The 12,051-nt window shown below is 35.2% G+C and overlaps 1 protein-coding gene across 7 annotated transcripts in view; it reads left to right on the top strand.

The window, feature by feature from the left end:
- Nucleotides 1-11,649, top strand: part of GK (glycerol kinase) — a 63,647-nt gene extending 51,998 nt beyond the window's left edge. For 4 of the 7 annotated variants that reach the window (XM_036839525.1, XM_036839524.1, XM_036839523.1 and 1 more), the window contains 8 exons: nt 1,691-1,769; nt 2,557-2,653; nt 3,324-3,408; nt 3,947-4,067; nt 4,178-4,321; nt 5,659-5,739; nt 8,578-8,664; nt 10,488-11,649. In XM_036839525.1, coding sequence (XP_036695420.1) covers nt 1,691-1,769; nt 2,557-2,653; nt 3,324-3,408; nt 3,947-4,067; nt 4,178-4,321; nt 5,659-5,739; nt 8,578-8,664; nt 10,488-10,498 — 705 coding nt within the window. In that variant the 3' untranslated portion in view covers nt 10,499-11,649. The remainder of the gene's footprint in view (nt 1-1,690; nt 1,770-2,556; nt 2,654-3,323; nt 3,409-3,946; nt 4,068-4,177; nt 4,322-5,658; nt 5,740-8,577; nt 8,665-10,487) is intronic. The other 3 variants (XM_036839526.1, XM_036839528.1, XM_036839529.1) reach the window with 1 other exon arrangement.
- Nucleotides 11,650-12,051: the final 402 nt, after the last annotated feature.

Below are 12,051 nucleotides of genomic sequence, written 5' to 3'. Positions count from 1 at the left end.
TTGTCAGGTGTTTGCTGAATTGTCTTTGTCCTATTTTTAAAGTCTGGTTATATTTGCACAGGGATGTCAAATCTATTCCTCAAATAATTTTTTATAGCTGAAAATTCACTGTATAAAAAGAGCAGCTGTGATGTTTTGCCAGCTTTGCAGTAGCATATAGTGACCTGTTCTCACAGCAGCTATGAATGATAGGATGTATCAACATGTTCAGCATCTAGTTTGTTTACATCCTGAAAACTGATGGCAAGAAAGGGTAACCATTTGTAATTCAATTAATTTCATTGGGGACAGGGAGGCAGGCGACATATAAAAAACATTCTGCTTCCTACACTTAATATTACCTGATGTTTTGGTTTGAGGTGACTCTGTGGAAGTAATTTACATTAATAATCTATATGAAGAAAAACAGAAGGAAAAAAATAATCTATATGAATGAAGCATCAGAACCAAAAAACTTTTTTTTTGGAATTCCTAATGGTTTGTGCTGATACTTCTTTTGCCCCCAGAATCTTTTTATAAACATCTTTATTGAGATGTAATTCCCATATCACATGATTCACTCTTTTAAGGTGTGTAATTCAGCGTTCTTTAGTATATTCACGAAGTTGTGCAGCCATCACCACAGTCTAACTTTAGAACGTTTTTATCACCCCAAAGAATAACTCCATCACCTCAACCCTAGGCAAGCACTAACCAACTCTTTGTCTCTCTGGATTTGCTTATTCTGGACATTTCATATAAATGGAGTCATACAATATATGGTCTTTCACTTAGCATAACGTTTTCAAGATTCATCCATGTTGTAGCAGAATTTCATGTCTTTTCATGGCCAAATAATTTTCCATTGTGTGGATATACTACATTTTATTTACCCATACATCAGTCAATGGAATTTGGCTGATACTTTTTTAACACTTAAAGAATTAAAGAAGCTAATATTTACATTCAGTAAGAACCTTCCTGTGTACTCCTGTATACTTCCTGTATTGAGCCTCGTCGTAATTTCTTTAGGTAACTGTTGTTATAGTCACCACCATTATATAGGTGAATAAATGGAGTCTCAGAAAGCCTAACTAATTTGCCTAAGATCACATAGCAGTTAAGAACTAGAACTCGGACTCAAACTAGTTCATCTGACTCCAAACTGTGTGTTTTCTTCCTTATTGTCGTAGCCATACAACCTCCTCCACCCCATCCCTTGGTGATTTTGTTGGAAAGAACAATTACTTTGTAGTTAGCTTCTTTGCTAACTTTTTTATTGTGGTTTGCTAGATTTAACATAATGTTAGCTATGGGAAATGGGCTTGAAAAAACTCTCAGGGTGGCCTTTCCCAATAACTTTGTGGATAAGATGGGAATGTACTCTGGGTGATAATATACCTCAGTAGTTTAGCAACAGATAGAACAACTGTACAAGAAGCAAACTGCTCAACACACTGGTGTCCACCTACGGGCACAGGCGCAAGGGTGTACTGGAGGGCTCTCTTCTCTGTCCCGTGAAAAACTTCTGTAATGCCCTAGATAAACAATGTGTGTAGTAAAAGACCTAGTTTATGATATTTGTAGAAGTCCCAATGTTGAAATTTTTGAATTTTATCCATCTGGTAGTGTCATACACAGAGAACATGCTCAATCAAAACTTTTTATTGTGATAACGTATATTCTGTCTCGGATTCCTTTTTTCCCGTAGGGTTCCGTAGCTATAGCCGGTGCTGTTATTCGCTGGCTCAGGGACAATCTTGGAATTATAAAGACCTCTGAGGAAATTGGTGAGTATGCTCTAACGAAGGGCTAGAATCTAAATAATAAGAATTTTCAATATTTTCCCCTTGCAATCTGTTAATACATGTGCTTTGCCCCGTATGTGACATTAAATTATATGAACCCCTATTATGAGTTTGATTTACACATAAAAGACTATTTTGGGAAGATTTAGAAAACAAATTGACATCCTTAGTGGTGGCTATTAATATACTGGCACGGTAGGGCATAAAAATCACCCAAGTGTAAAACTGAACACCAAAGATTGCCAGAATCTGCAGCTAAATTTATCTGATGAGAAAAAGCTTTAAGTCTTATTAGAGTGAGAACTAAAACTCTCCAGTACCTGTAATTTACGTATTAATATGGCTATTTTCAGACAATGGATAATTATTTTGAACCCCCCACCCACTCTCCATCTACTTGTTTAATTTTGCCTGAAGGTGAGACAATCAGGAACACATTTCTGATTAGGGACACACTGAAGGCCACTTCGTCTGCTAGTCAGCAACCTTAAAAATAGTGGAAATAAGCTAAAATACCTTAACGAAACTAATCCAGTTCCTTTATTTCTTGGGCTGGGTTACATTTTACTGGGGGGTATTCAGTGTGGAGAAATTTGCTTTTGTTGTTCCTCACATTCTGCTGTAATTAGGAACATTTTGCTGTACTAAATAACAGGAAACCAAAAGCTCTGTCCTAATTTTTTAAACACGTGTGTTTATTGACGAAAATAAGTAGCATATAGTAGAGTGATTTTTGTTTGATTGTTTGTTTGTTTGTTTTTAACGTTAGAAAAACTTGCTAAAGAAGTAGGTACTTCTTATGGCTGCTATTTCGTCCCAGCATTTTCAGGGCTATATGCACCTTATTGGGAGCCCAGTGCAAGAGGGTAAGAATTGAAAATAAGGTATGCTTTTGTCAGTCTTGATTTATTTACTATATTAGCTAATAACTTATTAGTTAATAGTTTTCTATTTTCAAACGATTTTAAAGTATTGAGGAAACCTTTTACACTTGGCAAGTATAATTTCAGAACCTTTAAACTCCAAGAAGTTGGGAATTCCCTGGTGGTCTGGTGGTTATGACTCCGAGCTTCCACTGCAGGGAGCACGGGTTCGATCCCTGGTTGCGGAACTAAGATCCTGCATGCCATGTGGCATGGCCAAAAAAAAAAAAACCTCCAAGAAGTTACAAATCACCTGACAAATAAGCCCCCACCATATCCATATTCATGTTAGTGTTATTATCTTTTTATCTTCAAGGCACCTGCAAGTTATGTCTCAAAGGGACATCATCTAGATGAATATTGATTTGGTTTTATATTACTGTCATCTATTCGGATAGATCTTGAACTTTTTCATATGTGGATGCAGCATTGTAGACTATAAGGACTTTCCAAGCTACTTAATGTTTATGTCCAGTTTTGTTTTTTCTAATGTCCTATTTCCCACCCCCCCCGTACATTTCTACCTACCAAATTCAGTCTTTCCATATTTAGGACATTTCCAGTTGATGACTCATTTATTCCACTCTAATCTTAAAAATCTTTGTATTTTTAGGATCATCTGTGGGCTCACTCAGTTCACCAATAAATGCCATATTGCTTTTGCTGCATTAGAAGCTGTTTGTTTCCAAACTCGAGAGGTAATAAATATGGGCCCTTTTCTTGTACTTAATCCACCTTTATTATTCCTAAACAAATTATATATTAATGCCAGAAATTTATTAAAATTTATAAGCTTACTAAATATTTAATCAAAAATTAAGCCTGCCTAAACATTAATGTAATAACTGCAAGTTTTTGTTCTTTTCCCAGCTGTCATTACTTTCTAAGTTCCTGTTAGCTGCCAGGCGCTGGGCATTTTACAGTTGAGGGGATGCTGAGTGGTGCATATTAGGCAAAGGGGATAGTAGCACAAACATAGGCACCATGGCAGGAAATCAGGGTGCAAAATAGAACTGTTTGGCTTGACTGGATATAGGGGTGAGTGCAGAGGTGTGGTGAGAGAAAAGGTTGGTTGTAACCAGATCAAGGAGGGCCTAGAAGACCAGCCTAAGAAATCTAAATTTTTATTCTGCAGGCTTTGGGGAGCTTTTGAGTGTTTTTGAGTAGAAGATGACTATTTTCAGAGATGTTACTATGGAGTACTTTAGTTATGTTCATTGCATTGGTTTATTTAAGATTTTGGACGCCATGAACCGCGACTGTGGAATTCCGCTCAGCCATTTGCAGGTAGACGGAGGAATGACCAACAACAAAATTCTGATGCAGCTACAAGCAGACATTCTGTATATCCCAGTAGGTTAGTAAGCCTTCATTCCTTTAAACTCCAAGACTAATGTTTCTTTGGAAGAACTGGTTTTTTTAGGCATATGTAACTGCAAAGATACTGATGTAGCTCTCTCCCCTCAGTGAAGCCCTCGATGCCCGAAACAACTGCCCTGGGAGCTGCCATGGCAGCAGGGGCTGCAGAAGGGGTTGGCGTTTGGAGTCTGGAACCTGAGGACTTGTCAGCTGTCACAATGGAGCGGTTTGAACCTCAGATCAACGCTGAGGGTACTTGTTTTTTTACATTTTTTTAATTGAAGTATAGTTGATTTACAATGTTGTGTTAGTTTCAGATGTTCAGCAAAGTGATTCAGTTATACATACATATATATCTTTTTTTTCAGATTCTTTTCCCTTACAGGTTATTATAAAATATTGAGCATAGTTCCCTGTGCTATACAGTAGTTCCCTTTTGGTGAGGGTACTTGTAAAGATTGAAGATGGGTATACTGTGGAAAGTGAGAGAGAGTTTGCTATTCTGTTTATTCATAAGTTGAGAAAGTAAATAAGATAGCAAATGCTACTGTTTCAGGTTTGGCTACTAAGCATATTTGGATACACTGAATGAATGTGAATGAGAGGAATAGTTCCCTATTTAAAAAAAAAAACTTCTATAATCACCTTTCTACCATTCACTTCTAGCGTTTACAGTCCTTTCATGTAGGGGGATAACACTGCCACACTATCAGTTCTAGCTTGTTAGTGTAGCCTTTCCTGACAGTGACAGGGGAGATATATCGGCCACCAACCCCTCATGTCTGCATCGGATCATCTTTGGTGCCAGTGGCCAGCTTTAGGACAGGATTATGTGGGGTAAGGGATATTCTGATAACTTTTAAACACAGCAGGGCTAGCCTGACAAAAGCAGCAACAATTTAAATAAATGAGCATTAAATATTTGTCTTACTGTCGTAATAAACAAAGCTAAGCCACAAGCTCTGACCAATACCTGTATTAAATTTGTGTATGAAAATAAGGTTTTATATATTGAATTTGGTTTTAAATCTTTTTAAAAACCTATGTATAAAATAACGTCAACGTGGATTTTGTATGATATCCCAAGCTCCTCCACCCTCCCAAAAAAGAGAAAATAGGTCAAGTAGGATTCCCCTTTCTGATTCATCACCACTTGCTTGTGAATGGCCTGGTGTTAGCAGGTAGCCTGTTTCGCCATCTCCCTTCATCGTGCAGACCAGGCTGAATTTCCCTTCAACTTCCAAGCAAGCTTCTCTCCCAGTCACTGGTAGTCACTAGCAACCATAGTCTCCGGAATCTGAGTCCTGGTAAAACTCCATGTCAGCTTAATACAATGTAACAAACATCAGTTTAATATGTGTAACAATTTGTCAAGAATGCTGAGTGAGGGACTTCCCTGGCAGTCCAGTGGTTAAGACTCCATGCTTCCAATGCAGGGGGCGCAGGTTCGATCCCTGGTCGGATCCCACATGCTGAACGGTGCAGCAAAAAAAAAAAAAAAAGAACGCTGAGTGAACATAAGTGTGGTACTTAGAACATCTCAGTAAACTGCCTTTCTTATGTGTGGTTTTCCTACCTTCTATGTCTAGAAAGTGAAATTCGTTATTCTACGTGGAAGAAAGCTGTGATGAAATCAATGGGTTGGGTTACAACTCAGTCTTCAGAAAGTGGTAAAAATGTTTTTATTATTATTGCCACTTTGCCCTAGTATGTTAAATCGCTTCCTTAAGTATCTGGCCATTTATACTTAGCAAGGCTGCTCTGAAGAAAAGCATTATTATAAGCTTATAGTTTCTAATGTTTTGAAAACGCTTTAAAGTTCTAAACATAAAATGTAAATTATCATGTTGATATACATACTTAACTGTCCTGCCATATCTTTCCTTATTAGTTTATTCCTGGTACTTCAATTGATAACTTAGTTTTCTAAAAGTAAAATTATTTCTAGTCTCTTCTTAATGCAAAAAAATCAACTAGACTTTTTTTTCTTCTTCTTCTTCTTAGTGTCTGACTTTGCCTTTCTGGGGGGCTGTCTTCATGACCTGAACCAACCGAAAGCTGTATTAATTTCAGAATATATTTCACTACTTCCTAGACTGCTTCCAAGCCCTTAGTGAGTGTATGTTATGAGAACTCATTGGAATCAGAGGAAGAAAAGTACCAAACATAGTAAATTAGAAATGTCATAATTGGCAAATGCTCTTGGCAGAACATAGAGGACTGTTTTTTTTTCAGTCTCTTAGGTGGGAAAGTATTTGCCTTAAGTAAACCATTTAATTGTAAACAGCCCTGAGCTGCCTTTAATATAGAAACAGCCTTAAACATGCCTTTAATATGGCATAGTATTTTAATTCTTTGCTAAATGCAAGATTTCGAACGTAATGAATGAAACAATGGTCAATAATATATTGAAGCGTATAGTTTAATGGAGAAGAGAATATAAATGAAATATAGCCTGCCTTCCAACCCCAAAGCGAGTATAGAACCACTTGTAATGTATCTGGCTTTTAGGAGACGCTTCTGGGATCATCTAGTACCACAGATCACTGTGATCTGTATTTTCAGTCCTGGATGTTCCTACTTGAAGCTTTTGTTTATTCTCCTAAATAAGCTTTAAGCTTAATATCCATTTTCTTTAAATCTTTTGTCCTGAGACTCACCTTTCTTTCTAAGATAGTGGCAAAGCCTTTCTTGCTAGGACTGTTTGCAGTTTTGAGACCCTTTATAGCTAAACTTCTCAATCATAGGTATTTTTGTAGCACAGTGCTAGTTGCTTTGAAAGATAGACATGCACTCGATTTATTTTCTGGTTGCCCTTAATTAATGGCTAATGAAAATGAGTTATATGATTTCTTTGACAAGTTAGATTTTTTTTAAACGGCACAGGGACTTCCCTGATGGTCCAGTGGTTAAGACTACGTACTTCCAATGCAAGGGGCCTGGGGTTCGATCCCTGGTCAGGGAGCTAAGATCCCATATGCCACGCGGCATGGCCAAATAAAATAAGATGGCACAATCCTACCTGTTCCCGCACTCCACTGCCCCAGCTGCCTCCACGTCAATGCCACACATCCTTCTCCTTCCTTGCAGTTGAAGATATAATTTTAATTGCAAAGTTCCCACAAAACCAATTGATCGTTTTCTCTCTGTTTGCTTACCTTACCTGTCAGTGAATTTAAAATGCCAAGAAAAAGTTGATAAAAGAAAATTACATGATTCTATTGTTTCTGCCATCAGCATTGATGATAAAGTAATTTGATTTTTTGAGAGCTTTCGATTTTTCAAACTTTGTTTTTGTTTCAGTTAGGCTGTAGTGGATTTAAGGCAAAGTTTGAAAAAACTTTTGAGTAGATTTATGAAAAGCACTCATGTATAATATTTTGAGAGTCTCTAAACTGTATAATAAACAGGCTAATAATATTCAATTAGTGAAATGCTGATTGTATTCCTTAAGCAATATAAGCTATATAACTGTATGATTTATCAATAAGCTATCTGATAATAGCAGTACAGACAGAATCCTATTTTGATGATCTTGAAAGGATATTGGAATTGGCTACCTGGTCTCTTATCCTCTTTAAATAGGTTTAATTTATGGGAAGAATATTATGTTAGCTTAATTTCCAAAGCATTTTGCCAGTTTTGAAGCATTCATATTTATTTTCTTGTTTATAACTATATTTGAATGGATTGTAAAGAATTTTTAACATACATTCAATATGTTTAAAATGTTGTAGAAGTGATCGGGGGTTTGATATTTTTTGGAGAGAGCTTATCATAAATGATGACTTCTTGGCTTTGTACTCCAAACCCACCAAAATATTTTTTCAAAGAGTGTTAAATATTCTAGATATATAATTTTTATATTCAAGAAAAGCATCTATCTATCTATCTATCTATTCTTGGAAGGGCTTCCAAGAGAATTCAGGTTGGAAAATATCAAAACAATCGTATTCTCAGGCAATATTTTAAAATGTAGATTAATACAGTTTGGTTTTTTAATTATACTAACATTAATATTCAGGTGCATTTCCTTATACACCAAGTCTATTTAAAAAAGAAAATGAAACCAGTAGGGTTTGAAATTCATTTTCAGTAGACGAATATAACTCTTCTCTGATAGCCAAAGGATCTATAATTTGAATTTGAGGGGAATTGGATTGCTCATTTAGTATCTTTTGGGGAAGAATCAAGAAAGCTAAAATCAACAGCCTCCCAAAAAGTTCTCCATCAGCTTTGGCTTTGCCAGTGGAAGGTTTATGTTGGTCTGTATGTTCTATGTTCTTGGCTACTTGTGGCATGCTATCTGTATTGTTTGTTGACTGTCATAAGCCTCCAATATTGATTCTGTTTTTGATTTGAAGTAATAACTCTTTGCTAGCTTTTATGAATATACTATTTTTATAACTTTTTTTTGCTATCATGTGATTCTTAACACAAATATTGTAATTATGTGTCTCTCTTTTGGTTTGCTTGACTGGAATTCCCTCCTACTTGGATGACCACAGGTGACCCTAGTATCTTCTGTAGTCTACCCTTGGGCTTTTTTATAGTGAGTAGCATGGTAATGTTAATCGGAGCAAGGTACCGCTCAGGTCAGTTCCTCTTTACATTAGACAATTGTATTAGTTAGCATTAATGTATTTGTGTATGACTCAGCAGAAAGCTTTCGGTGTTTTTCCTTCTTCCTATTCTTAGGAACCTGGAAAATCTATTAAAGGTCTAATTAGTTAGACCAATTGATCTTTGGGGGCAGTGACTCTGCTTTTATTCTCTTTTTAGTAGATGATGATTTTCTTTGAGGGGCTACATTCTGCTGTCAGCTGCAACAATAAGCACAAGTGAAAGTACTACTGTCAATGCTTAAATGAAAGGATGTTCAGAGTGATAGATGAAATTTATAGTATTTGAAATCAATTAAATTGGCTTGCAAATGTACATAAGTTGTTTTTCATACTTAATGAAAATCTGCTACACAAGTCTTAATATTTCAATTCTGGTAAGAATTTCAGCCAGAGTATGTTAGCAGAGTTTCTGTAAAACTCTACAGCTAGGGAAAATTTACCATCACTTTTATTTTAGTTAAGAGAATACATTTGGTGAAATGAAGCTTTTTAAAAAATTATTATTGAAATAAATTGGGGTCGAAATTCAAACTGAATTATTATTTTGCATATTAACTTCTGAATATTCTTATAAGAGTAAAATTGCTCAGTATTTTATAAAACACATTGCATAACCTGTATTAATTTAAATATAATAATAATTTTTGGAAGATGTTGCTGGTGATAGCTCTCAGTTTTTCTTCAAATTAATGGCCTAAATGGAAATGACGTATTTCATATGTTGCCAAGAAAGTGAAACGTTTTAACAATCTTCCTAATTAAGGAAAGAGTTAAATTATTTTTCTTAATTAATTAGAAGATGACCTGGGTGTAAAATATAAAATTTTTTATTAATATGGGAGAATATCTGTTTATAGAAATCTGACAAGCATTAATCAGCTTGACATCGTCACCAAAGTGCTATATACAAATATGGAATGAAAAGTTATTTACATCAGCAGAAATGGGATGAAAATTATTTACATTAGCAGAACATTAAATTATCTTTTAATTAATGATACAATTTGGGTTACTTGCATGAGAATTTAAAATTAGATTGCCTTTTTCTATATTCTTCATGTTCACGATAAATTTGTTCAAATCTTCTGCTTCCATAATAATCATACCTTATGTTGGTATTAGTGCTTTACACCTTACAAAGGGCTTCTGTATACATAAGTCTATACAGAATTAGCAGATGCTTATTTTCTTTCTGCTTCTTGGGAATGTTTGGTGGAACAGTCCAAATATTCCCCAGAAGAACTGTAGTTTAAATTTATTTTTTTTTAAATGCTGTTTGAGGAAAAGTTCTGTTTTTTTTCTTTACCATGAGTTTTTTTGGCTGCATAATGATGGTCTGGAAAAGGAAAGAAAATAACATTGCAGCTGAATGTTTTCATTGATTTTTTTTTACCCTTCTGTTTCCCCTTTGATACCAGTACAGAATGAAAAGGCTTGGTCTATGAAAATTAGGATATGTAGCATATCTCTAAGCTAAAGGATACAGTAAGTGTCCAAATTCCTAGGCTTCCAAAATAGATATGATTGCCATCTTTAGGATCTCTCTTGGTAACATATGCTGAGATTTGAGAAGAATGGGGATGGCTTGCCTTGGTAAACAGTTAGCAATAGTGTTTATTTGCTAATTTTGGAATTGACTCAGTTATATTTGTTGCATTTTTACCTGTGAAGCAATATTTAGGAATCATATGGAATTTCTAGCTCAATAAATTATTTAATTGTCTTCATTGTTTTAACTCCTGAATTGCATGTATATTATTATTGACATATATGATTTTTGTCCCCCATTTTAGGTATGCCATAAATACTACCAACTCATGGATTCCAAAGATGCGAGCTCTTTACCTATCGAGAGAATCCAGTGATTCTGTCTCTTAATGTGATGACACTACTCATAGACTCTGATTTTATTTATAAGCCACTAGCTGCATGACCCTCCAAGTAGACCTGTGGCTTGAAATAAAGAAAATGCAGCAGAAAGAATGCTATAGAAACATATGGTGTGTTTTTTAACATCGGTAGTTAAGATTGGACCAGCCACCTTTGGGGCTGACCCGCTCCTTTGCCATCATTTCCTGCCTCATTCCCTCTAAGATCTAGGAAGAATTCAGATCCTGTCCATTGGAATCTTTATCACATATATTCAAACTCTGATGGGCCAGGATTTGATTCCTGCACTACACATGCTTGATTAAGGGGCTGTTACTAACGGGCTAAAAATTTGTGACCTTTTGTTTGCTTCTTTTTAACAGACCCCCCTACCCAAAGTCCTCTTTTCTGCATATTAGGGAGACCACAACATCTTCACTGAATGTTTAAATGGAAGCCTCTACTAAATTCTTAAAATGGAAATTTAGTACCCTCATTGCTTAGGTATTTCTCTGAAAAGTATTTGCCAAAACTGAAAATTCTTCATATATTGTATTTAACGTGGTCTCACTAATTACACTGAATTGCTATCTGGATCTTATAGGGAAGGACACTTTCCTTTTTCTTTCTTTCATCTCTCCTTTTTATATATTTTTTTACTTTGTATGTCTAACATACATGCCTATATACTTTATATACCGAGGGTAGCCCATTTATAAAAAGAGTACGTGTTCTCACTAATTACACTGAATTTCTGTCTGAATCTTATAGGGAAGAACACTTTCTTTTTTTTCTTTTTGTCTCTCCTTTGTATATTTCTTACTTTGTATGTGTAACATACATGCCTTTATATTTTATATACTGAGGGTAGCCCATTTATAAATTAAGAGCACATTGTATTCGGTAGGTTATAATGGGGCTGGTCTTAAGTGGACCTCTATGTGTATAAATATTTTGGAGAAAACAGCTGTATACATTTTTGGGCAATGGTTATGCATATTATTTACCAGGAGAAACTTTTTCTTAAAGAGCCAACATTTAAAATTTAAGTATATGTTCTATGTCAATAAAAGAAAATGTACTTTATTGTGACTATAATTTCTTATACCATACTTTTATATGCTAAAAAAGAAAAAAAGAAAAAACTGGAATACTACAGCAAATATTGTTTTCAAATACAAGCACTAGTTCATGTAAAGTTATTTTTCCTTTGATGTAATTTTAGACATATTTAGGATCCTTTTGAGGGGATGTCAAAAAAGGTTAAAATACTTAAGTGGGAAAAAAAAGCCAAGAATCTCTTTCCACCCAAGTATGTTATCAATTGCTGATAAGCAATTAAAATTTCTATTTGAGATGACAGATAGTTATCTCTGCTTATTGTCATATTACAACCGAAAAAAGAAAAAGGTTTTATTGATAGAAATGGCTTCCAGTAAAACCAAGAATTTCTTTCTCCCCCCACCCAAAACCAAGAATTTCTCAAAA

This window comes from Balaenoptera musculus, chromosome X, assembly GCF_009873245.2.
Source record: "Balaenoptera musculus isolate JJ_BM4_2016_0621 chromosome X, mBalMus1.pri.v3, whole genome shotgun sequence".
Taxonomy (NCBI): Eukaryota; Metazoa; Chordata; class Mammalia; order Artiodactyla; family Balaenopteridae; genus Balaenoptera; species Balaenoptera musculus.
This window is presented reverse-complemented; position numbering and strand designations above follow the sequence as displayed.